This window comes from Gopherus evgoodei, chromosome 1 (genome assembly GCF_007399415.2).
Source record: "Gopherus evgoodei ecotype Sinaloan lineage chromosome 1, rGopEvg1_v1.p, whole genome shotgun sequence".
Classification (NCBI taxonomy): domain Eukaryota; kingdom Metazoa; phylum Chordata; order Testudines; family Testudinidae; genus Gopherus; species Gopherus evgoodei.
The window spans coordinates 223,788,903-223,816,506 of record NC_044322.1 but is presented as its reverse complement, the minus strand read 5'-3'; the positions used below and the strand labels follow the sequence as shown (position 1 = coordinate 223,816,506).

The 27,604-nt window shown below is 48.0% G+C and overlaps 1 protein-coding gene across 1 annotated transcript in view; it reads left to right on the top strand.

Moving 5' to 3' along the window:
• Positions 1–27,604, top strand: part of LOC115636912 (antigen WC1.1-like) — a 710,101-nt gene that overhangs the window by 74,349 nt on the left and 608,148 nt on the right. The window contains exons 7-15 of the mRNA XM_030537633.1: positions 2,248–2,562; positions 3,535–3,849; positions 5,585–5,647; positions 5,734–6,048; positions 6,444–6,479; positions 7,307–7,444; positions 22,043–22,138; positions 23,098–23,181; positions 23,839–23,928. Of these exons, the coding sequence (XP_030393493.1) occupies positions 2,248–2,562; positions 3,535–3,849; positions 5,585–5,647; positions 5,734–6,048; positions 6,444–6,479; positions 7,307–7,444; positions 22,043–22,138; positions 23,098–23,181; positions 23,839–23,928 (1,452 nt within the window). The remainder of the gene's footprint in view (positions 1–2,247; positions 2,563–3,534; positions 3,850–5,584; positions 5,648–5,733; positions 6,049–6,443; positions 6,480–7,306; positions 7,445–22,042; positions 22,139–23,097; positions 23,182–23,838; positions 23,929–27,604) is intronic.

The window sequence follows — 27,604 nt, the reverse complement described above, 5'->3', positions numbered from 1 at the left end:
GGACCAGTCAGTCACTCCAGACCTTATTCCAAAGATAATGCTGGCAGCTAGTTCTATAGTAAATAACTAAAGGTTTATTAGCTAAGAAGGAAGAATGAGGGTTATTGAGAGTTTATAGCAGGTAAAATATAACAGGCAAATCAGTTTGTAGCTCCAAATGGTGGCAGTGATGTAATAAACTGTCAGTTTCCCAAAAGTTTTTTACAGGGTGTCATGAGGTACTCCACTCGCTGCCGATCTGGCATCTCCTCCTCATCACTCTGGGGATTAGCTCTTGAGGCCAATGCCCAATCCACAGTTTGCACACCATCACTCTGACTCTGGTCTGCAGGACATCTTGCTTCAGGATCTGCAGCATCCTCTTTGTGACTTAGCCCTCCAGCTAGGTCACTCAGTGTTCCCCCTTATATGATTCAGTTCATCAACAGTCCTAGGCTGTCTTCCCATTCACTGCCTGGTGCCACTCCCTCAGTGACTGGTAGGGGAACCCAGGGCTGCCCTGTTTTCTGGGTTCCAGTCCAGGGACAGCTCAGCAGTTCTGGACTTCCTCCATCTGCCCACATTGCTCTTCACCTGGACTGATGTAGTTGTGGTTGGTCCTGCTTTGAGCAGGACATTGGACTAGATGGCCTCCTGAGGTTGCTTCCAAACCTAATTTTCTATGATTCTATGACTTCTTCCTATACTCTGGTTCCTCTCCTCACTTTGGGTGTGCCATCCCCAAGAATCCTGCTTCCAAGGAATAACTACAGAGTATCTCCCTGCAGCCCCCAAACACTTCTCCCTCTTCCCAGTGCATGACTTCTGCCTGCCTTCCTGCAGCCTTTCCCAACAGCCCCAGCCCATAGCCAGCTTCCTGGCTTTATAGGTCCCACCAGTTCCTGAACAGGCGAGTCTCTCTAACCAGCTGATTCTGGCCTAAAGCTCCACTGTTTGCAGTGTAATTAGCTGATTAGAACCACCTGGCCCAACCCAGCTCTTACAGGGCTAGTGTGGGGAGCTTACCCCTTCACACAGGGCTACCCAGAATAACTCTGGGGATCTCTGTCTTCTCATTCAGTAATTCTTCTGTTAGAATCCAAACAGCCTAGGAATACAGGGTCTTTCTTTGAATCCATATTTATATCTTCTTCTCACAGAAAACAAGCTGATGGTCTACCCATATGGGCTTTTCCTTTGATGACAGGGAGTGAGAAATGCACTTAGATTTTTGACCTCCAACCTTATGCATAATGGACATTTGCTTTGAAATTAGCATTTTCTGTTAAAGTCCTTAAATATTTAGCATTTCACAAGATTTATTTGATGTGTAATATGTGTTATTTAGCTACAAGTGTATTTACCATGTACATGTTTGGCATTACATTATGACAGGAATAGATAAGCGAAAACAATACCAGTAACATTCCACTAGTTTTTATAAAGTTTAAAATCTGAATACACCTTTAGACATCTAACCATTACTTTGATCTACACAAGTGAACTGATCTAAATACACTCTAGCATGACCTGGTCAGACAATGTCACACCCTCCCCATTCAGAAACAATTGAAAAGAATATTTGGTTATGGGTAAATTAATTGCCTAATAATTCCTTGAACACCTTGATACTTATCATTTAAGAGTTGTTTGAAAATATTCAAGATTTCGAGTAAGGGCTGATTCCGCTAAGCCTTCGTCTTACAAAGAAGCTCTGACCCATGTGACGAGTCCCTTAAGGATTGCTCTGATGAGTAAGGAATTCAGAATTAGGTCCTTTCACTCACATTCTGTTTATCAGTACTCCTCTGTACTGAGAGCCAGTGGTGCCCAAACTTTTTACCTTGCCCCCCCTTACCCATGTCCATGCCCCCTCTCCCCCAAGTTGGGACCAGGACTGGGCTGTGGCTCTTTGGGGGGACATGGATGGGGTAAGGGGATTGAGGCTGGGACCATAGCTGGGGGCGGAAGCAGAGCCCTGCTTGTGGGGCCAGCAGTACGACCCCATGTGCGGGACCAGTAGCAGAAAGCGGGGTTAGGTCCTTTCACTCACATTCTGTTTATCAGTACTCCTCTGTACTGAGAGCCGGTGGTGCCTAAAGTATTCCTTGTTTCCTTACTCAGCTTCTCTTCTTTTCTGTTTCTTGTTAAAGACAGATTTTTAAAAGTATTTCAATATCTCAGCCATTGTAGCATCATCACTGATTACATGGAAGCTGTTTAATTATCCTCATATTTCATATTAACAGCTGGGATCTATCCCTGCAGGGAGCAGGCGGATCAGACTGGTGAATGGGACAGGTCGCTGTGCTGGGAGAGTGGAGATTTATTACAATGGCAGCTGGGGGACAGTCTGTGATGATTTCTGGGATCTGTCAGACTCCAATGTCGTCTGCAAACAACTAGGATGTGGACATGCCATCAATGCAACTATCTCTGCTCACTATGGGGAAGCATCCGGGCAGATCTGGCTGGATGATGTGAACTGCTCTGGGAATGAATCCGAACTTTGGGAGTGTCCTTCCAGAGGCTGGGGACAGCACAACTGCAGACACAAAGAAGATGCAGGAGTTCTCTGCTCAGGTCTGGTCCAGGAATGCTGGTTACCAGGGGATTTAATGGAGAAGGCAGACAATTGAGGAGAGAACTTAGAGTGATAGAGCCTTTACCTCACTGTCTCTTTTCTATAGGGTGCCCATACATCCAGTTTTGGCCGGGACAGTAGCTTTTTTAAGCCTTCCATGGCCATCCCAACAGTTTTGGCAAAACAGGGCATTTGTCCCATTTGCTCTTGCCAAGTGATCATGTGTCAGCAGGAGCAAATGGGACAAATGCACAGTATTGCTAAAGAAGTGGGAAACGAACCCGTAGTGGGATGTGGAGGAACATACGGGAGTGGGGCAAGTGGCAACACCAGTTCCACGCTGGAGGGAGGACTCAGGAAAGCAGCTTTGGCTGGGCCAGCCCCACGCGGGAGGACAGCAGGGGTCTTGGGCCACCCTGCACGCGGGAGGGAAGAAGGGGGCTTGGGGCTGGTCTGACACTAATGGGTGGCAGAGGGGCTCAGGCCGGCCCACGTTCCAAGAGGGTAGGGGAACCTCAGGCTGTCCCTGTGGGGGCGGGAGGCAGGGTGGGCTTAGGCTGTCCTCGTGGGGGAGGGGGAAGAGAGGAAGGGAGGCCTTGGGGTTGGGCCACCCGTGGGGTGTTCCATTTTCCCTTTTAAAGAAAATATGATCACTCTATTCTTCAACCTACCTACTGGGGTCGTGATTAGAAAGTCACCATTTCTCATATGTTCCCACCCAGGAGGACTGGAGATATCGCAGCATTTCTCTAGTATTGGGAGGGCAGTCACTGCTGTATTGCAGGTATATGTGTGTGTAACTGCTGGGAACTGGTGACTTTTCAGAGGTGACCATTGTATGTGATTCTCTCTGACATTTGCTCCTGCAGAATGATGCACAGGATCGTTAGCAATCGCTGGGATTTCACTCTTCACACCAGGTCATTTCAGAATTGAAGATTTAAATTCCCTTTTTGTGCATTTCCTTCTAGAATTCACAGATCTGAGGCTGGTGAGCAACAGTGACTGTGCTGGGCGACTGGAGGTTTTCTACAATGGGACGTGGGGCAGTGTTTGCTCCAATGGGATGGTTGAAGTCACCGCAGCAATTGTCTGCAAACAGTTGAACTGTGGGGACAGAGGGCAGCTTGCAAGAGACTTTGCATATGGAGAAGGTTCTGGTCCCACATGGCTGGACCATGTTTCATGCAAGGAGCAGCACAGTTCCATCTGGCAGTGCCCATCAGACCTGTGGAAACAGCAGTCCTGTGATAACCGCGCAGAAGAGACCCATATTTCTTGCAGTGGTAATTCTGAAACTTTCTGTGCGCACGCATGCTCACATCCACTACATGTTTAACTCATTGAAAGGGTGTGATAGAAATTGTGAATGTATTTACTTTTCAGTATAGGCAGTCTTACATTTGCAGCAGTGACAGGCATATCTTATAGTCATAGAAGATTAGGCTTGGAAGGGACCTCAGGAGGTCATCTAGTCCAACTCCCTGCTCAAAGCAGGACCAATCCCCATCTAAATCATCTCATACAGGACTTTATGAAGCCTAACCTTAAAACCCTCTAAGGATGGAGATTCCATCACCTGCCTAGATAACCCATTCCAGTGCTTCACCACCCTCCTAGTGAAATAAAAGTTTCATAATCCATTCTAGGAATGAGACTACAGCCCCTGGAAAATAAACATGGAGTTATTTATACAAGCTGTGTGTTATACAGTGCAATCAGCTAGTGAGACCCCACAAATGCCCATAGGCAGGGGAACTTGGGGTGTGAGGGGTGCTTCAGCACCCTCAGTTTTTGTGCGGGGTCCCAGCTGCTGGCCCCGCTTTCTGCTACTGGTCCCGCACATGGGGTCGTACTGCTGGCCCCACAAGCAGGGCTCTGCTTCCGCCCCCAGCTATGGTCCCAGCCTCAATCCCCTTACCCCATCCATGTCCCCCCCAAGAGCCACAGCCCAGTCCTGGTCCCAACTTGGGGGAGAGGGGGCATGGACATGGGTAAGGGGGGGCAAGGTAAAAAGTTTGGGCACCACTGGCTCTCAGCCCCCAACTGTAAAAATTGTTCCAGTGCCACCACAAATGCCTCTCATTAGTGAGCATCATTTGGGAATCTCTGTGGCTATACTTTTGGGAATGAACAGTCAGAGATGAGCCCAAGGTCAGTGACCGGGACATGGGTAGTCATGCTGAGTGATTGAAGCAGGAGTCATGCCCAGTGGTTAGAGCAGGAGCTGGTAGCCAGAAATTAGGGCCAAGAGTCAGGGTCAGATCCAGAGCCAGATGCCAGAGCCGAAGTCAGAATTCGGAGCTCAGTGTCAGGACCAGGTTACCTGGAGCAAGGCAAGGGGTAAGTCTGGAGTCAAGGCAACAGCAAGCCTAGGAACAAGACAGGAAAACGAGGTATCCTAGCTGCGGGAAATGCTTTGAGCAGTTGCTGAATAATGCTTGATTCAGGAGCTGGACTGCTGACCCTTCCCACCAATCAGGCAGTATGACCAGTCAGGCAGCGGAATACAGGTCGCTGCGCTTTTTAACTGTCTGGAGACTAGCTCTGCTGCAGCCCCTGCTTCCTGACCCCCGGCTGTGAAATCTGGGTCAGAATCAGAATTCCCGAGAAGTGTGTCTGTCCGTGCATGTTAGTGAGAGTTTGTTTCAGATCTAAAGTCGTATTTCGGTCTCAATTCTAATACCACCATTTCTTGTCTCTGGATCCCCACAATAATGTGGGTGAGTTTCAGCTGACAAATCTGTTTACCTTCAAACAGGACCAGAAGCAGCTGTACACAGGGTGGATGGAACAGACTCAGATAACCCCAAACGCACACACCAGCAGGGAACTGCATAAAGATTTCAACAGCCAGAGAATCCACTGAGTAATAAATCCGTTAGCTCTGAAACAAACTAGATTTTAGATTTAAGTTTATAAAATTGCTGAAATTTAGGGGTTACTGTACAGAGAAACCCTACTCTCTCCTACATCCCACACTCTTCTCGGACCATCCAGTTCATAATTTTCTCTCCATAGGAAAGAAAGACAAACCACCTCAGATGCTGTTTGCCAAATGCCCAAACTCGACGAGCTGCACAGGTATTTCTGTTTCTCACTGTCTCACTCTTGGTCCCTAAGGACTTTCCCAGCTGTCCCAGTAACATGTGAGGTTTCTGCATTTCCAGACCAGGAGAAATTACGTGTCGTGGGAGGAGAGGACGGATGCTCGGGGAGAGTGGAGGTTTGGTACCGTGGTTCCTGGGGAACAGTTTGTGATGACTCCTGGGACATGGCAGATGCCAAAGTTGTGTGTAAACAACTGGGCTGTGGATCTGCTGTACCAGTCCCAGGCGAGGCTGCATTCGGTGAGGGGACTGGTCCCATCTGGGTAGAAACATTGAATTGCAGAGGGACAGAGTCATCTCTCTGGGACTGTCCTGCCAAACCCTGGGGTGAGAGCAACTGTGACCATAAGGAAGATGTTGGAGTGAATTGCTCAGGTGAGTGACAGGAAATGTTTCTGCTACATGCTATAATTTTCTGGAAGGAGGATGGGTCCAATTGCCCGACCCACCTTGGTCACAGACCAGGCCCTCCCATCTCCCGTGTGCGGGAGCACCAATGATGCTATAGGGTAGAACCTTTGTGGGGTCAGACTGGCACAGACATCAGCCCACATAGCCCCTGCATCCATCACAGGCCCCAGTGTGCTGGTTTGTTACTAGTCAATATAGGAGGACATGGGCCCTAAATCAGTAACATACAGACCCTGTGCTGCTCTGAGGGAGTTTGTATAAGTGACAACTGGAGATCCTCAGGGACTCTGAGGGGTGCTACCATGTGACAAAAACATCACTTCCCCCAGACTCCAACTCTCGTCCCTTTCCCTTTGCAGGTGTGACAGAGACGACAGCATCACTGAGTAGAACAGGTAAAACATCCCCCGCTCCCATCAAATTTCCCTGGTGCTGGGTCACAGAGGATGAGCTCCAAGCTGCAGCCTAAAAGAGGAGCTCCTTTCCATGTGTAAGCAGGGGAATGGTCCCATTATTATGGGGAACTTTCCTGGCTTATACAGTACCCCGGTGAAGTGGGCTAGTGAAGGGATCTGAGTCCTCCCACTTCCTTTACCCAGAGGCCTTCCTGACGTGAAGTGCTCCCCTTCCACTCTCCTGTGTGACAGAGTCCTTGTAACCCTGACAAGGCTGGGCCCAGCAATCAATTTAAAAAAAATAAGGGAAAAATGGGAAAGGTTAAAGGAAAACACATCACCCCAGTCTGTGGCACAGGGACATCACAACTAGCATTTCTGAAATGTCAGGGCAGTTCACAGTCTGTTCCTCACAAGTTCCAGGCCTCCTTCTCAGGCTCTGGCTGTGCTGTAGGGATGCTATGGGTTGGACGCTTGCTCTGGCAGTGGCCACACGCCCTCAGGTGTTAAGTGGCAGGACTCTTCTTCCTAGCATCACTCCTGCCATGTCTGGGTTACAGTCCCCTTACACATGGCCTGTGAAACTTAGGGCTGAATGACATCTGGGTGGGAGCTGCAGGCCATGCTAACCCTGATGATTCCAGCTGATAGAACAGGGCCCATGATTTAAACAGCAGCCTGTGTGTTGCCTCCATGACGCACAGACTGTGTCCCAGCCCATTACCGTGCTGTTCTGGGCTGTACAATGAGTGACTTGGGAGCTCCCCGGGCCCCACCCTGAATCTCACAAGATAATCTCTCCTTGTCACATGTTCATTTCCATCCAGCTCCCCCACGCCGTCCTCTGACTGACAGTGGGAGAGTCACGGTGCCCGTGGTCATCTGCATTATCCTGGGAGCCCTGCTCTGCCTGGTCTTAATCATCCTAGGCGTTCAGGTGCGAAGTGCCAGGGCACAGAATAGAGGTGAGTTTTGATTGTTGTCACTGTGTGAAATGCCTCTGAAATAGCAAGAGGAGCTGTGCCTAAAGTAGGGTGGGGCATTGGCAGTATAATGGAAGGTTAAGTTGTATTATACTGTTCAGCCACAAAGTGACATTTCATGTAACAACTTATTTTAGTTATCCTCAGCCATGCCTGGCAGAGCATTAAGGAATCTTACTGTGAACACATCTGGTGAGTATTTCTCTGGGAAGAAAGCTCTGTAGCCATTCCATATCTGGTACAGAAACCTGACATGCTAATAGCAACCTACCATGTACAAGGTGTATGTGACATGGTGCCTGAAGTTAAGCAGCGCCAGAAGAGAAGAAAAAAACAGAAGGAAGAGAGCAACAGAAGTTGCAGACAGAAGAAGGAGCAATGTAGGCTGCAGAGAGAAAAAAAAAGCAACACAGGTTGGAGAATTTCATCAACATCTCCCTCTTCATTGCCTAAGAGAACTTCAGCTTTCACAGACCTTCACAACTAAGAGACTAGAAGCAGCATTTTGCAAGATTTCAAATTGCTACAAAACTCCATAAGGAAACTGAAGATATACAGGTATGGTGTTTACTTTGTGCTCTTTGGAAGCAAGCAGAGCATTTCTTTAAATTCTTTTATTTTCCTGCGGACAGTCACAAAGATGAATATGGAAGGGTTCTGGCTATGTTTGATGTATACTTTATACACTGGAAGCTCAAAGTTACAGAACTGACCAGTGAACCACACACCTCATTTGGAACTGGAAGTATGCAACCAGGCAGCACCAGAGACCAAAAAAACCCAAAAACAAATACAGTACAATACTGTCTTAAATGTAAAAAACTAAAAAATTACAGGGAAAGATTAAAAAAAGATTTGACAAGGTAAGAAAACTGTTTCTGTGTTTGTTTCATTTAAATTAAGATGGTTAAAAGCAGCATTTTTCTTCTGAATAGTAAAGTTTCAAAGCTGTATTAAGTCAATGTTCAGTTGTAAACTTTTGAAAGAACAACTATAACATTTTCTTCCAAGTTACGAATGTTTCGATTATGAACAACCTCCATTCCAAGGTGTTTGTAATTCTGAGGTTCTACTGTGCCCTCAGAGAAATGTGGTTTATGAAAGAGCATGTTTTCACCAGAGAATTCAAGGACTAGGGGAAAATGTTGAATAATTTATTATAGCTCTGCGTATCTTGGCTGAAAACTGTGATTCTGGAGTTGGAAACATGAAAATATCAGAGAGAGACTGGTTATTGGGTTAAACGATAAAAGTCCTTCACAGCAGCTACAATTAAAAACAGACTTCACCGTACAAACTGCTATTCAAATGGCAAAGCAATCTAGCTGATGAGACAGCAAAACCCAGAGCAATTTGCCAAACAAGAATCTAGCTTAGAAGCTGTTAAAAAACACAGCATAAGTGCAACAAGTTAATACTATAAAACTGGTGAAGTAAAGAGGGAGAACCCCCTGGCTATGAGGAACAAATACTACTCAGACACTCAGGATATATTAAAATGCACAAAACATGGACATTTTGCAGTTGTTTGCCACATAAACACAGTGATACGCAGTAAATGCACTGATTTATATTACCGACAATCAAGAACCATTTTTTCTGGGATCTATCATGTATTATGATACAGAGCCTGAAACTGATCATACAGAGAAACATTATTGACTTTAAAATTCACTTAGGAGCAGATGTAGCAGTCATCTCAGAAGGGCCTTACAATTATCTTCAGTCCCTCCCAGAGCTGAAGTCACCTGATGCAGCTCTGACTAGCCCTGGAGGCATTCTGAATTGCATAGGACAGTTCACCACAAAAATATCTTTCAAAGACAAAAACTTCTCATTTGGAGTGCATGTGATCAAAGGATCAAAGGCGAATGGCATTCTCCACCTCAGTGTGGCAGCCATGATGGGCCTAATGAGAAAAGTGGAAGAACTTGGCAGAAGGATATTTGAAAGGAGACCCAGTACAAATAAACTCAAGATAAAATGCTGGCGCATACAGTGTACCTCAGAAAGAAGAATCAACAGAGCAAACTCTACAAATGGCAGATGCAGAGGAAGAGGAAGAAAACTCAGAGATTCCAAACAGGCCTCAGGCAGTCATTGCTACTGATGGAAATCCAGATGACCAAGTTGTTACTTGTTTGGGTTGGGTAATTAGAAAACTAGTACGACTGAGAGATGTTAGAGCTTTTTCCCTTGCCCCTCTCTTGGTTCATATCATGCAAACAGAAAGCAAAGCCCATAGTCCAAATTCAGGGAATTCAATGTTCATTGGGGTTAATCAAGCAAGCATATCCATAGCTCTGTACACCACAAAGATTTCCCTGTCCTTTTTCCCACCTTCTTTTTTTTAGCTGGCTTAATTATACCTATAGTGCAAGGCCTTGGTCCCACCCCTTACAATTTATGGTCATGTTCCGTTTTAGAGGATCGTGAGTATGGGGACTTTGGTACCACCTCTTTTGTACCCTATGGGAGGGGTAAAGAGTAAGGTTAGGTTTCGACCAGGGTCACCTTTTCTCTGTCTTTTTAGTGTTTCTTATGGTTCCCCATCACCACCCTTTGTCCCTTTCATTTCGTTGCTTGACCTTGCCTTGAGATAAGGGTTGAGGCAGTCTTCAAGCTCATGCTTGTATATAGAGGGATAGCTCAGTGGCTTAAGCATTGGCCTATTAAATCCAGGGTTGTGAATTCAATCCTTGAGGGGAGCCACTTAGGTTTCTGGGGCAAAAATTGGTCCTGCTAGTGAAGGCAGGGGGCTGGACTCAATGACCTTTCAAGGTCCCTTTCAGTTTTAGGAGATAATAATTGGAGCTATACCTATTATTAAACTACCACCATACCCAGAAACACTTTAACTCCTTTCCTTATTTCTTTTCATTGTGCTATAAACCCCATCTGGAAACAACACAAAGTGTTTTCATTCTTTGTTCACACATTAGTAAGGAGAATATGAAAGTATCAAAAGTCAAATGCAAAATTTTATCCATGGCTAAGAGACAGGTCTATAAACTAATATGACACTTAATAGACTGATCTGTGCTAAACTACAAACATACCATGATAACATACATTTTGTAAATGGTAGGAATGTAGCACTCAAAAGGGGAGATGTAATGCAAGGCTAAACTGTATTATACTGTTCACCCACTAGGTGGCAGTGTGTGTAACACACCTTGTTAAGCTAACTTCAGCCATACCTGACAGAGTATTAAGGTATCTTATGGTGAACACATCTGGTGTGTACCTCTCTTGCAGGGAAGCTCTGTAGCCAGTACAGATGACAGTAAATTGGGAGGAGCTGAGAGTAGTGGGGACAACAAAGAAATAATACAAAGGGGAAATGCAGTGGTCCCTTGCTCTCAAGTGAGGAGGGAGCCCACTCCTTCTCAAAAAGAACGAGGAGTACTTGTGGCACCTTAGAGATTAACAAATTTATTTGAGCATAAGCTTACAAGTAAGTAAATTTGTTAGTCTCTAAGGTGCCACAAGTACTCCTCATTCTTTTTGCGGATACAGACTAACACGGCTGCTACACTGAAACCACTCCTTCTCACTGTCAGGCAGCAGCACTCAGGTTCGGGTCCCACTGGCTGGGCCGATCTGTAAGCAGTCTAGAGCTCGCAGCCTCCTCTCAGGGCTGCCGTCACTCAAGAGTCTAGGGCTCTGGCCCTCTAGGTGAGGTGGAGTATAAGCAGTCTTTAGTCCACAGCATCTTGGCTGGGGAAGCTGGCAGTTAATGGTCTATCAGGGAACCTCTGGCCCCCAGGGCAGGGCAGAGTAGGGAGCAGGTGTTGCCTAAGACTCTTGGCTAAGGCAGCCAGCAAACACATAGTCTGGGTGTAGGGGACCCCGGAAGACATTGTTACGGTTTAAGCTAGGGCTTGCGATTTCTCAAGGAGAGGTTATTAGCGGACAGAAGTTGCTAGCAGCTGCTGCTTCTAACCGGTTGAAACTGCCCTGTGTGGGAAGCCTCGGTGTTTTGGGGAACTGCAGAAAGTCTGCAGAAAGTCCCTGGCCTGAGGCCAGGGGAGGCGGCCATTGTTAATGAAAAGTCCCTTATTGTATATGTAAAGGCTAGTTTGCATGCTATTAGCATAATGCTATAATTCTTCTTCGAGTGATTGCTCATATCCATTCCAGTTAGGTGTGTGCGCCGCGCGTGCACATTCGTCGGAAAACTTTTACCCTAGCAACTCAGTGGGCCGGCAGGTCGCCCCCTAGAGTGGCGCCATCATGGTACTTGATATATAACCCTGCCGGCCCACCCGCTCCTCAGTTCCTTCTTACCGCCCGTGTTGGTCGTTGGAACAGTGGAGCGCGACTTAGCTGACCTCCACTTCCCTAGTTACTCATAGTTCTCGTATATAGTTATGCAGTTATAATCCTTTTATATATATATATGTATAGTTATACGTTTTTTCTTTGCTAACATAGTTAGTTTAGTTAGCGGGGTTCAGGAAGTAGCCCCTTCCATGAACCTGGTGCTGGAGCCCATGCACGGCTCACCGGGTTTTAAAATGGGCTCGGCCTGCCAGAAGCCAATGCCGAAGGGAGATCCACACGACTCCTGTTTGAAGTGCCACTTGACAGCTAAGTGCCCCATTTGCAAGGCTTTTAAGCCGAGAACAAAAAGGCGCGGGACTTTCACTTACCCCTCCACCTTGGGCGCCGAGCGATGATCAAGCGGCTGGCAGAAGCGCCTCCTCGGCACCGGACCCCGCCGGTACTACCAAGGCTTTCGGCACCGGTCGTCGCCGGCACCGATGTCGACTCGGCACCGCTCCCTTCTTCCGAGGTCGAGAAAGCCTACGATTCCTGCTGGTGCCTGACGGCTCCCCGGCACGCACCGTGGTTGAGCCCCCTGCTCCTGCTGCTTCCGTGCCACCTGCATCGCAGCCAGAGAGCTCGTCTAAGTCGGATTGCCCGGCACCGACACCTGCAGAGGCACCGATGACATCGGCACCGTCGATTCCAGTCCCCCAGGGCCACTGAATCCGGTGCCTGACAGCTCCCCGGCACGCGCCGTGGTAGAGCTTACTGCTCCTGCTGCTTCCGTGCCAACTGCACCGCAGCCAGAGAGCTCGTCTAAGTCGGATCGCCCGGCACCGACAACGTCGGCACCGTCGATCCCGGTCCCACAAGGGCCGTAGAATCCGGTGCCTGACGGCTCCCCAGCACGCGCCGTGGTTGAGCTACTGCTCCTGCTGCTTCCGTGCCAACGGCACCGCAGCCAGAGGGCTCGTCTAAGTCGGATTGCCCGGCACCGACGCCTCTGAGGCACCGACAATGTCGGCACCGTCAATTCCAGTCCCACAAGGGCTATCGAATCCGGTGCCTGACAGCTCCCCGGCACGCGCCGTGGTTGAGCTTATTGCTCCTGCTGCTTCCGTGCCGACGGCACCGCAGCCAGACAGCTCATCTAACTCGGATCGCCCGGCACCGACACCTACCGAAGCTCTGACGACCTCGGTACCGTCGATCCCGGTCCCACGAGGGCCGTCGAATCCGGTGCCTGACAGCTCCCCAGTATGCACTGTGGTTGAGCCTGCTGTTCCCTCCACGCCGGAGACGTTACCAACGGCGAGGGATCTCATTGCCATGACAGAGTCGATGCTGCCTGACCCCGGCACCGCCGGTGCGGGTAATACAGTCTCTTCATGTGACCGTCCTCTGCCAGCACAGCAGAGCGGCACCGTTCATGATCACGGTCCCGCAGACACTACAGGTCCTGTCGGCACGCCCGACACCACTTACAGGCCCGGTGCTGTTTTCCTCATCGGTACTGGTCGCACTCGCTGCACCGGTCGGTATCCCGTTCGCCGACCCGCTATCGGCACCGTTCCGACTCCCGGCACCGCGGCAGGTACCTTGACTCCTGTAGCCTCTCCCCGAGCCTCGAGATCTCGGTCGACCTCCCGGCACCGTTCTGGTTGCGGGTCTGGATCTCGTTCCAGGTACCGGTACGCCTCCCGGTGCCGGTCCCCAGTGCCGAGTTGGGCAAGGTCCGATAGAGTCAGAGACTCTGCCTGTGCCTTCTTTTAGTACCTCCATGGCCGTCCGGACACGCATCCGTGTCATCCCACATGCGCAGATTTTATGCTCAGGACCACGATTCTGATATGATGGCCAGCGGGCGCCAGCCCCGAAACCGAAAGAGGCTTGGCAAATGAACCTGCTTGGCCGCCAGGTGTACTCTGCAGAGGCCCTGCAGCTCTGGGTAGCAAAGCAACAAGCCTTGCTTAGCTGCGATAATTATAGCACCTGGGTGAAGGTAGTTTAGTTTATGGAGTTTCTCCCTCAAAACTCCCGCCAGGAGTTCGCTGCCGTCTTGGAGGACGGGGGAAAGAAGGTACCCAGAGCGTCCCTCCAGGCCTCGTTGGACGCAGCAGACTCTGCAGCCAGGACTCTGGCCTTTGGTGTCGCCATGAGGTGCATTTCATGGCTTCAGGTTTCAAACCTCCGGCCGGAGCTGCAGTATGCCATTCAGGATTTACCCTTTGTTGGTAAAGGCCTCTTCGCGGCAAAGACAGCCCCAGGCTGCGAAGCCTGATGGACAATAGGGTCCTAATGCGCTCTCTCAGCATGCATATGCCAGCGACCAAACACAGGCCTTTCTGTCCCCAGCCGCTATACTCTGTGCCTAGCCAGAGACAGGACTTTGGCAAACAGCGAGGCCAAGGTGGTCGCAGACGAACGTCAGGACCCCTAAAGAGCCAAGGTCAAGGTCCCTCGCAATTACCACTGGGACCAAAGACGAACCTTCCAAGGTGCGCCTGAGGGCGGTGTACCAGTCACAGGCCGGGATCCCAACCCCGCTTTCTCCTGGCGTGGCCCCAGTTAATTTCAGATCGCTGGGTCCTGCGCACGATGGAGCATAGGTACCACCTCTAATTTGCTCCAGCCTTGTCCCCCTTCAGCGGACGAAAGGGGCAAGGGGTTTTACTCCCGTTATGCCCTAGTCCCCCACTCAAACGCAGGTCTCAGACCTTCCTGGTCCTGCACGGACTCAACCGGTTTAGGATAAGGTTGAAGTTCCGCACGGTATCCCTGGGAACCATTATTCCATCCTTGCCTCCTGGGGGCTACTATACCGCCCTGGATATGAAGAACGCGTATTTTCGCAACGCCATCTTCCCTCCGCACAGGAGATACCTCCGCTTTCTAGCCAACTGTCAGTACTTCTGGTTTACGGCCATAGTCGCCGCCTACCTTCGCTGATGTCGGATATGCGTTTTTCTGTATCTGGACGATTCGCTTATCCGAGGAGACTCTGAGACACAAACCACTCAGCGCGTGGGCATCGTCACGGTCTTATTCACAGGTCAGGGCCTGATGATTCCTGTAGAGCAATCCACTCTGGTTCCCACGCAGAGGTTGGACTTCCTAGGGGCTATCCTGGCCTCCTACCTAGCCGGAGCCTGCTCATCACAACTGCGGTTTTAGGCGATGGCAACAATCATCTGAGGTCTGCAGGCTTTCCCAACGACCTCGGCTCATACTTGTCTCAGTCTCCTGGGTCCATGGTTGCCCGCAAGTTTGTAACCAAACATGCCAAGCTCCGCCTCCGTCCTCTCCAAGTCCGGCTCACCTCGGCGTACCACCCGGACAGGGAGCCAATGGTCATGGTAGTCACCGTTCCCTCGAGCACCTTAGGCTCCCTAGAGTGGTGGCTAACTCCCTCCCTGGTGTGGGCAGGGATGCGGTTTCATCCGCCCCAGCCCTCACTGCCCCTGACGACAGACGCATCATCTCTCTGCTCAAGTGCTCATGGTCACCTCCGAGCTTAAGGCCTTTGGTCTTCTCGGGAGCTGGCATTCCACATCAATGCCCCAAAAATGAGAGTAGTCCACCTGGCGTGCCAGGGGTTCCAGCGGCAGCTGCGAGGCCGTTGTATCTCGGTGTTTACAGCCAACACAACGGCCATGTGCTTCATAAGTATCCAGGGAGGGACATAGTCCTCCCCCCTTTTGTCAGGAGGCCATCCATTTCCGGGTCTTTTGCATGGCCCACTCGATGGAGCTGGTGACGTCCTTTCTCCCAGGCGTTCGGAACGTCTTGGCGCTTTGACTCAGCAGGTCTTTCCTGTCTTACGAGTGATCACTCTGCCCCATGTGAGGCGTTCTGCTTTCCAGAAGTGGAGATGTTTCCTCACATAGACCTGTTCGCTCACCGCGATAGCAGAAAATGCCAGATGTTCTGCTCCTTCCAAGGTCTCTCCTCGGGATCGATCTTGGACGCATTCCTGATGCCGTGGAAAGGCCAACTCCATTATGCTTTCCCACTGTTCCCACTGGTTCATTAGGTCCTGCTCAAACTCCGCAGGGGCAGAGCGCGCATCATCATGATCACTCCAGAGTGGTCCAGGCAGCACTGAGATACCACGTTGCTCGGCCTGTCAATAACAGACCCAATTACCCTTCCACCCCACCCAGACCTCATCACTCAGGGCAACGACAGGCTTCGTCACTCGGACCTGCAGCCTCTTCGCCTCACAGTGTGGCTGCTGCGTAACTGAGCCGGGGTGACAGGCAGCCTTCCACCTGGTCAACGTACCGGGCCAGGTGGAAGCGTTTCTTCTACAGCTGCAATACGCTCGATCTTGCTCCTGCTGAGGTCTCGATCCCCTCTATTTGGCCTGCCTCTGGCCTTCAGCGGCAGGACCTGGCGGTATCATCGCTGAGGATACACTCAGCAGCCATCTCTACCTTCCAGCCAGGCTAAGGTGGACGTTCCGTGTTCTCACGCTCTATGGGTTCGAGGTCCCTCAAGGGCTTGGAGCGCTTGCACCCTCGGGTGCGCCGCCCAGCCCCAACCTGGGACCTCAACCTAGTTTTAACCAGACTTATGTCTCCCCCAGTCGAGCCGTTCACGACTGGCCCTCTGCTATACCTGTCTTGGACGACAACTTTCCTCGTAGCTGTTACATCGGCCAGACGGGTCTCCGAGTTCAGAGCTCTTACGGTGGTTCCGCCGTACACTAGGTTTCACAAAGACAAGGTGCAGTTATGACCGCACCCGGCTTTCCTCCCTAAGGTGGTTTCGGCCTTTCATGTTACCCACAGCTCAACGCAATGGGCACAACCATTGCACTCCTTGGACATCTGCGGAGTGCTCGCATTTATATTGTGCTGACAGAACCATTTCGTAAGGTGCCCCAGCTCTGTCACGGTAGCGGGCCAAAGGGAGGGCTTGCTTGTTTTCCTCTCAGAGGATCTCATCTTGGGTGATGGCGGACATCCACACTTGTTATGATTTGGCTCATATTTCCCCAAGCCACATCACCGTGCATTCTACCAGGGCTCAGGCTTCATCTGCCGCCTTGCTGGCTCGTGTTCCTACCCACGAGATCTGTCGCGCAGCTCCATTGGTCCTCGGTCCATACCTTTGCTTCGCAGTATGCCCTGGTTCAACAGTCAAGAGATGCTGTAGCCCCTGGCTCAGCAGTTTTCATTCTGCCACATTTCACTCCGACCCCACCGCCTATGTAAGGCTTGGGATTCACCTAACTGGAATGGATATGAGCAATCACTCGAAGAAGAAAAGACGGTTACTCACCTTTGTAACTGTTCTTCGAGATGTGTTGCTCATATCCATTCCACACCCGCCCTCCTTCCCCACTGTTGGAGTAGCCGGCAAGAAGGAACTGAGGAGCGGGTGGGCCGGCAGGGTTATATATCAAGCGCCATGATGGCGCCACTCTAGGGGGCGACCTGCCGGCCCACTGAGTTGCTAGGGTAAAAGTTTTCCGACGAATGTGCATGCGCGGCGCACACACCTAACTGGAATGGATATGAGCAACACATCTCGAAGAACAACAGTTACAAAGGTGAGTAACCGTCTTTTGCTAAGGGCTAGAGCTTGCGCATTGAACTTCGCACCTGACCGAGCTGTTCGGACATTGGACTCCCCAAGCTAGTGACAGCAACGCGTGGAGTTCCCGTTGCGAGTGTGTCACTTAACCTTCATTAAAGCCAATTAATTCACCTGTGTGTGTGGGCCTCGTCCTTGCAGAGCATCCCGGCATGCAACACTGGGGCTCTGGCTCTTTGGATGGGGCAGAGCAGGGAACACCAAACAGTCTAGGGATTCAAGCCCTCAGACAGGGCAGAGCACCAAACAGGCAGGTTTGAAGTCCTGGCTCTGACAGACAGCAGACCTCTTGGCCTAAGGTGGGAAGCTGCCACCCCAGGAATGAGGTTGGCAGCAGAAGATGGGGGGACCTTGGCGCACCCTACTTCATTGCGTCCTAGTTCAGGGCCCTAACAGTGGTAGACTGTTCCATTGGGCCAGCAGGGATGCAGCTAAAATATGTGGACTCAGGTTTTGACAGTGAAACGGGACCAAAGTCCAATTTCCTTGGGCTACTTCCTACCAGCATCTGAGTGACGGGTTCCATAGTGCCCGGGTTCTTTGTCTCGTTGGGGTACTTGGCCAATGGCATTCCCTGCAATTTCTCTCCAGGGTTGGTTTCCTTTCGAGACAGGATCCTGCTCAGTGCAGGTCCAGCTCCAGAGTTCTGCAGCAGGCTGGAGACAGGGAACAGAGGGCAGGAATTTTCAGAATGGAGAGGGGTAACTAGTGGTGTTCAACAAGGGTCAGTCGTAGGACCAATCCTATTCAGTTTATTCATAAATGATCTGAAGAAAGGGTTAAACAGTATGGTGGCAAAGTTTGCAGATGATACTAAACTGCTTAAGATAGTTAAGACCAAAGCAGACTGTGAAGAACTTCAGAAAGATCTCACAAAACTAAGGGATTGGGCAACAAAATGGCAAATGAAATTTAATGTGGATAAATGTAAAGTACTGCACATTGGAAAAAATAACCCCAACTATACATACAATATGATGGAAGCTAATTTAGTTACAGCTAATCAGGAAAGAGATCTTGGTGCCATCATGGATAATTCTCTGAAGACGTCCACATAGCGTGTAGCGGCAGTCAGAAAAGCAAACAGGATGTTAAGAATCATTAAAAAGGGATAGAGAATAAGACAGAGAATGTTTTATTGCCTTTATATAAACCTATGGTACGCCCACGTCTTGAATACTGCGTACGGATGTGGTGTCCTCATCTCAAAAAAAAAGAAATGCTAGCATTAGAAAAGGTTCAGAGAAGGATAAATAAAATGATTAGGGGTTTGGAAAGGGCCCCATATGAGGAGAGATTAAAGAGGCTAGGACTTTTCAGTCTGGAAAAGAGGAGACTAAGGGGGGATATGATAGAGGGCTATAAAAACATAAGTGGTGTGGAGAAAGTGAATATGGAAAAGTTATTTACTTGTTCTCATAATATAAAAACTAGGGGCCAACAAATGAAATTAATGGGCAGCAGGTTTAAAACAAATAAAAGGAAGTTCTTCACACAGCGCACAGTCATCCTGTGGAACTCCTTACCTGAGAAGGTTGTGAAGGCTAGAACTATAACAGAGTTTAAAAGAGAACTAGATAAATTCTTGGAGATTAAGTCCATTAATGGCTATTAGCCAGGATGGGGTAAGAAATGGTGTCCCTAGCCTCTGTTTGTCAGAGGGTGGAGATGGATGGCAGGAGAGAGATCAGTCATTACCTGTTCGGTTCACTTCCTCTGGGGCATCTGGCATTAGCCAGCAGACAGGATACTGGCCTGGATGGACCTTTGGTCTGCCCCAGTATGGCCGTTCTTATATTATTATATTCTAACATTAAAAAGCCTCAGGTATAAAAAATCAGTTTGGAAGGCCCTTCTACAGCATTTTCTGCATTCCTCAGATTCTCAGTTTTCTTATACAAGAAAAACAAACCAATAAAAAATAACCAACCAAGACTTCGAACACAGTAGTTATAGCTATTTGCACTGTGCATAGCTTCACAGTGTAACTGATGCTGCTAATCTGGTCACCTTACAGGAAACTGGCAGCAGTTCTTATGTTCCCTGGCTCCCACTCAAATGAAATGCAAGGCCCTCACTTTATGCTTCCTGTCCTGCCCTGGTAATTCCAGCAAGAGGGGCAGGGCAGGTTTGGCTCCACCCACCAGAGGGAGCGTAATGGTCCCTCACACTCAAGTGGGGAAGGAGGCCACTCTGCCTCTCTAGAGGAAGTAATACAAAGTGACTGCAAGGATTGTTAGAAAAAGAACATGTTGAGATTCCATTTAGAAAAGTGCAAGAAAATACATGTAAGGGAAAGATCCCAAATAGAGAGAGACAGCAGGAGGGAGGGTATGAGGAAGGAGAAATGCTGCAAAAGAGCTTGGGTGATAGTGGTGAAAGAAATCAGACAGTTCTACTAGGCATTTAGGGAATATCTACACTGCAGTGAGAGGTGTGATTGCAGCACATGTAGACATACCCAAGGTAGCTTTTACCTAGCTGGCATAACAACAATGTAGTTGCGTCAGCATGGCTGTGATGTGGGCTAGCCCCTGGAGTATGCACCCAGGCTCCTAGGTGAGGTGGTACATGGGAAGTTAGTCCATGCGGCTGTGTTTGCTGACACAGCTATATGGCTAGCTAGATCTAAGACAGCTCAGATGTGTTTATGCATCCTGCAATCACACAAGAACATAAGTATGGCCATACTGGGTCAGACGAAACATCCATCTAGCCCAGTATCCTGTCTTCGAACAACGGCCAATACCAGGTGCCCCAGAGGGAATTAACAGAATAGGTAATCATCAAGTGATCCATCCCCTGTTGCTCATTCCCAGGCTAAGGACACCATTCCTGCCCATCCTGGCTAATAGCCATTGATGGACCTATCCTCCACGAATTTATCTAGTTCTTTTTTTGAGCTCCATCATACTCTTGGCCTTCACAACATCCTCTGGCAAAGAGTTCCACAAGCATTGACTATGTGTTGAAAGAAAAAATACTTCCTTTTGTTTGTTTCAAATCTGCTGCCTATTAATTTTATTTGGTGACCCCTAGTTCTTGTGTTATGAGAAAGAGTAAATAACACTTCCTTATTTACTTTCTCCTCACCAGTCATGATTTTATACTCATATGGCAGCTTTTCCATACCCCTAATCATTTTTGTTGTCCTTTTCTGAACATTTTCCAATTCCAATATTTTTTTTTTTGAGATGGGATTACCACATCTGCACGCAGTATTCAAAATGTAGGCATACCATGGATTTATATAGAGGCAATATGATATTTTCTGTATTATTATCTATCCCTTTCCTAATGATTATCAGTATTCTGTTAGCTTTTTTGACAGCCACTGCACACTGAGTGAATGGTTTCAGAGAACTTTCCACAATGACTCCAATATCTCTTTCTTGAGTGGTAACAGTTAACTTAGACCCCCTCATTTTATATGTATAGTTGGGCTTATGATTTCCAATGTGCATTACCTTGCATTTATCAACATGAATTTCATCTGCCATTGGTTGCCCAGTCACCCAGTTTTGTGAGACCCCATTGTATTTTTTGCAGTCTGCTTTGGACTTAACTATCTGGAGTAGTTTTGTATCATTTGCAAATTTTGCCACCTCACTGTTTACCCTTTGTTTCAGAGCATTTATTAATATGTTAATCAGCACTAGTCCCAGTACAGATCCCTGGGAGTCACCACTATTTGCCTCTCTCCATTCTGAAAACTGACAATTTATTTCTTCCTAACCAGTTACTGATCCATGAGTGGATCTTCCCCCTTATTCCATGACAGCCTTTGGTGAGGGATCTTGTCAAATGCTTTCTGAAAATCTAAGTACACTATATCCACTGGATCCCCCTTGTCCACATGCTTGTTGATCCTCTCAGAGAATACTAATAGATTGTTAAGGTATGATTTTTCTTTACAAAATTATGTTTACTCTTCCTCAACAAATCGTATTCATCTATATATCTGATAATTCTGTTTTTACTGTATTTTAAACTAATTTGCCTGGTTCTGTAAATTAGGATTCTGGCCTGCAATTGCTGGGATCACTTCTTGAGCCTTTTTTAAAAATTGGTATCACTTTAGCTATCCTTCAGCCATGTGGTACAGAAACTGATCTAACTGATAGGTTACATATCACAGTTAGTAGTTCTGCAATTTCATATTTGAGTTCCTTCAGACTCTTGGGTGAATATTATCTGGTTCTGGTGACTTATTACTATTTACTTCATCAATATATTCCAAAATTTTTCTAATGACACCTCAGTCTAGGACAATGCCTCAGATTTGTCACCTAAAAAGATATATAGATAGTACTTTCCATTTTTAAAGCACTGCACAAATATTAGCTAATTATTCCCAACACAGTCTCTAGGCAGTACATGTACAAGTACTATTTTGCCCATAGGTGTGAGCACCAGGATAGGAGAGGAATGATTTTGCATGGGTACTAGGAGGAATAGGATAAATTTATGTAGGGACCATTAAGGCTGAATGTTAAGATAAACTTAATGACAGTGAAATAGCCAATAGAACAAATATGACAGGGACATGGTCACCTTCAATGCTGAAATCTTAACTGGAAAGAGCAGTGGGAATGTTTTTTAGGGACCAGTCCTGCACTGGGCCCAGGGGGAGGGGCTGGATGATCTCATAGGGTTTCCCATCCCTAGCTTCTCTGACCCTGTGCGAACCCTCCCCTTTGTTTTTAGGCTCCAGAAGATCCTTGGACCCTTTCTCTGAGGCCGTGTACGAGGAGATTGATTATAACCTGATGAGAAAGAAGCAGGAGATGTTTGATCGCTCAGGTCTGTGTGTGTCATTCCTAACAGGGAGAAAATCTCTACTGCACTCTGCATTCTAAAGCTCTGACCTAGAGCTCAATTTCTGCAGCGTTCAAGCCTGTGAGTCCTGGATGGCTGCACATGCTGGGTCTGTGAAGAGATCAGCCAGTTACTGGGCTGAAATGAATGAGTTTCCTCTCTAGCAGACTCAGCATTCTGAGTCGGTCCGATCTGTACATTCTGCAGCCTTAGGGGGTAATTAGTTATGGGTCAGGAAAATGGCTGTTCATATCCTTTTGACTCAATGTCAATCAGTTGGGAAGATGCTGCTCTCTATTTAGCACATTGTGGGGCACTCTGGGCATGGTCAGTGCATCGCCCTGAGGCTGAGATGCACATTGTCCTCTCTACTAATGATAGGGGTTGGGAGGGGGTGGCCTAATCTGGCAACGAGGCAGGGGAGGGGGAGTGTCTTGCATAACAAAATGGGAGTCATGTCATGGCTGACGAGGTCTGGACCAGCAGCCTCAGCCATAATTTTCTGCTGGATCAGGCCATGAAGTAGCAACATTCAGGAGGAGAAGATAAACATTCCTCTCTAAACAGATTCTTATACTTTGAGTGTGACTCAAAATACGCTCCGCAGTTAATAAGAAGGATTCAAATGAAACCCACAGGAGGGGATCCCATGGTTAAAGGCTCACTCAGTCCCTGCCTCGCCTCATGAGGTCAGTATGGCTGTTCCCAGCATCTTCCCAGTCTGATTTTATCCACCTCAAAGCCACGTTTACCACAAAAAAATGGATATTTATCTTGGAAAACCCGTGTCAGCATCTCACCACTCAGTCGCTGTGAATTCAGCATCTTCTCCTGAAGGAGTCATATACTGAGACCATAAATCTTGCTCCAGGACCTGGATACATTGCCCATCAGCCAGTTTCACTGCTCTCATTGTGATAACATCCCATTTACCATCTCTCCAGTCTCCTATTCAGATGACTCAGTGACGAAGCTGCAGTATTACACTGGGGACAGCGAGGGGGAAAACGATCGTGGATCAGAACAAGGTAACGGGTGGGGGTGGGTACAGAGACACATAATAATTTTTGTCCAACTCTTGATGGAAATGTGAACAAATCGTGATCCTTTCTGTGTGTGGTTGACGGTGCTCTCCCCCAGGGGAGGAGCTGCAGGGAACTGGGCAGAGAAATATTCACATGGTATGAAAGAATGTGACTTCCACAGTTGACATGTGTCACTATACAACCCCTGATCTGTGCCCCATGATCTTAGCCCCCTGTCTCCTCGGCATATAGGCCAATTCACGATCCAGCCCATATAAAGTCAGGACTCTGTGTCTTTATAGAGTTCAGTTCAATTCACAATGGTCAGCTCTGGTGTGGCAGCTACTGTCTCCCAACGGGTCCAGGATTAGCTGAATGCCAGCATAGATCTTGATCTCATTGAAGGGCATAATAAAGTTGCTATTGGATGCTGTGGGGCAGGGCGGGGCTGTAGTTATTTTTGAGGAAATGAAGGTGGCACAATTATTGTTTCACAGAATGTCCATGACTCTCCCTTTTCCTTTGGGTCACCTTGTGACTTCCCCTACAGACTGATGAATAGCCCAAACTCCAAGACAACAGGCTTTTAATGGGAAATTAAAACCTGCTCGGGAAATGGGTGTGTTCAGGGGAAGCTGAGTGTGGTGTTTGCTGTTCCAGAGGGAGATTACCCAGGGGGCTCTCGTTTGGATTACGACAACGTGGAGGAGTCTGCCTTGAACGATGTCCCCCAGACTCCAGACAGTCGAGGTGGACAGTGAATCCCCCTCCAGAAACCACTTTACCCCTTGGCTACTGCTGTTCCACCCCTTCATTCCCTAGTCTGCCTTTTGATCCTGAGCTCAGGGCTGGGAAGAATTAACCCAGACTAGCCTGGCTGGAGCCAGGGAGATGCATTCCACAATTCACAGCTCTCCTCATGCCCTTAAGGAGCCATGTCTTTGTTAGTTTTATGTTTCCTGTTTGCTTCCCCGCCAATAGCCTCCTTTGATTTTCTCTGTGCAGTCTGGCAGGATAATATCAAACAGCTAAACTGGGGTGTATGTGGCATTCATAAGAAATAATACACATAATTCCCTCGTTTGCCACACCTGGCATGTAGCTTATTTCTCTATTCAGTGGAAAGCCTCTTCTCATTTCCATTAATTCACATCTTTATTTCAGAGGTCCCTGCCCTGCCTGGAGATGACCCAGGGGATGGTTATGATGATGCTAGAGAAATTTCTGACACTGAAGATGACCCTGGTTCTGGACTAAGTGCCCAGGAAGTCACTGTGGCCCATAGGGGAAGTGTCACGAACTGGGAGTCACAGACGGGTGAGTGGTGTGTGAACAGCTCACCTGGAAGAGCCTTTACTGGCCACTAGAGGTCAGTGTCACTGCACTGAAATACAGTTATTGGTAAACTTCCAGCTGTATCCCCACCCTGACCTCTACTAAACAGAGTTAAATCAGGGCTGCCCGGGGGCGGCACAAGTGGGGCAATTTTCCCCAGGCCCCGAGCCCCGCAGGGCCCCCCCAAGAACATAGTATTCTACAGTATTGCAACTTTTTTTATGGAAGGGGCCCCCGAATTTGCTTTGCCCTGGGCCCCCTGAATCCTTTGGGCCGCCCTGAGTTACATGAACTTAAATCAAGAAATAAAGAAGATTTCCTATTAAGGTCCATGGTCCTACAAATACTAGATCTCATCTGTCACTTTACTCACATGAATAGTCTTGCGGACTTCAGTGGAATTGTCCAAATCATCTAAGTTACAAGAGTCCATTGGCAGGATCGGGGCCAAAGTGCCTGTCCCCAAACAAGTGCCCTGGGCGGTAATGGGAAGAGCAGGTCCATGGAGTGCGGTTAGTTAGTGGCCTGGCATCAGGTTTGAAATCACTCTCTTCAATATATAAATGTCCCCATTAGCATAGGATCAGAGCTGAGCTGCCACTTTGCACCTCAGGGGAAACTGGGTTGGGATGAAATCTGCATTTCTTTGGTCTTGATGGGAATAATGTGAGAACCAGCATTGCATGGGTATGTGAGATCTGTGATGTCCAGGCAAGGCCCATGGATTAGGGTCCCCACCCTTCTCCAACCACCATGTGGTCCCTTAGGGACTATATCAGCTGTCAGGAGTTACAGCAGATCCCAGTGGCCTATCAGAGATTCATCAACAGCTCACTGCCACCACTACCCTTCTCCTGCACCAGGGAGGTCTCAGCACAGACAGAATCTCCTCCCATATGTTTTCTTTGAAGAACAGAGAGAGATAATGGACTAAACTTGTCAGAGGCCCACTCAGGAAAACTGTGGGTGGGGGCTGATTCATAGTCCATGCTGTATGTTGCCCATCCATTATGTGAGTTCACATGGGTAGAGAATGGATACATTGACTGTAATGTGACCTTGCTATTTTCAGGCTGGAATCTGCACTTGCTAAGAAGTGAAGGGGCCTCTGGGGCTGAGAGTGACGTCCTGTCCCCAACTCCTCATGACCCGGGTTATGATGATGTTGATGATGGTAGCTCTAGGACATCAATATAAGAATGCCTGGGTTCAGATCAATTATCCTGTGAGGACGTAAATGCTGTATGGTTAGACTCTTCCTTTCCCAAATGCTCATTGGGCCATGGGGGGTACTGGAGACAATCTCTGCCTGGGAACTACTTTAATTAGCTTTTCTATTTCAATTTTGTTTAAATGCAAGAAATAAGTGTGACTGGGATAGGGGCTATGATTTCCCCTCTAATTTCCCATTGATCAGACAGTCTGGAATTTTCCTGCTTTTTTGTTCCTAACATTTCTTCATTGTGAATTTTTGCTTTTTCTTATTAAACCCTTTTTGAAAATCTGTTCCAGGCGTGATGTTTCTCTCATGAGGTCTATTGGGTGACTCTATGTTGGCCTGCAGGGAGACAGATGGAGACTGATGTGACGGGTTTGGTCACAGAGATTCCCTTGCAATTGTCACCTGATGTGCTGAGATTACCTCTGAGCCCATTTTCCCTGCCAGCTTGGGACTCCAGAACCCTGCCTTGTTGAGCCAGACATGCTAGTCTGCTACAACACAGACCCAGGTCTGGTCCATGCCCCCAAACCTGCACACTTTAACCCAAAACTGCTCATTAGGTCTCCTATCTCCAGCACCTAGACACCCAGCTTCCATTGGGATCTAAACCCCAAATAAATCTGTTTTACTCTTTACGAAGCTTATATAGGGTAAACTCATAAATTGTTCACCCTCTATATCACTGATAGAGAGATATGCACAGCTGTTTGCTGCCCGAGGTATTAATCACTTACTCTGGGTTCAATAATAAACCAAAGTGATTTCATTAAGAATAAAATATAGGATATAAGCGGTTTCAAGGAATAACAGACAGAACAAAGTAAGTTACCAAGCAAAATAAAGCAAAAACACACAAGTGTAAGCCTAATACATTAAGAAACTAATTACAGGTAAAATCTCACCCTGAGGGCTGGTCCACACTACGGGGGGAAATCGATCTTAGATACGCAACTTCAGCTACGTGAATAACGTAGCTGAAGTCGAATATCTAAGATCGGAGTACTCACGCGTCCTCACCGCACAGGATCGATGTTCGCGGCTCTCCCTGTCGATTCCGCAACTCCGTTGGGGTTGATGGAGTTCCGGAATCAATATAAGCGTGCTCGGGGATCGATATATCGCGTCTAGATGAGAAGTGATATATCGATCCCCGAGCAATCGATTTTAACCCGCCAATACGGCGGGTAGTCTGGACGAAGCCTCAGAGTTGTTCTAATAAGCTTCTTTCACAGACTAGACTCCTCCCTACTCTGGGCCCAATCCTTTCCCCTGGTACAGTCCTTGTTGGTTACAGCACACATCTTAAGTGGAAAGCAGGGGTGTTCTCATGACTGGCAGCCTCCTTTATTCTGTTCCACTCTCTTTTATAGATTTGGCACAAGGCAGTAATATTTTTTCTGTCTTGGTCTACACCCCTCCTTCTATATAGAAAAGCACCAGGTTTAAGATGGATTCCAGTATCAGGTGACATGTGAGACCCCAGCCTTTATTCTTCCTGGGCTGGTTCACAGGAACACAGGAAGGCTTGCAGGTAAATGAACCATTTACAATCAATTGTCCTAATGAATGGGAGCCATCAACATTCTAGACCATCATTAATGGCCCACACTTTGCACAGATACAAGAAGACTATGCTGGGAAAATTAAATTATTTTCTGTGTGTCCTTCAAGAGGGGAGGCTAAACTTTGGAACCTATAGTTATATATTTATTTTGCATGTATAATTGCATGTGTGTTTGAAATCTTTATTATCTATGTAGAAAACTATTTAAAAACAATACTATATATATATCCCATAGCTTATCGTAGTTAGAGATAGAAGGATGTTCAAAGGTAAGGTTGTGTCAGCAGCATAAATTGCAGTAAATG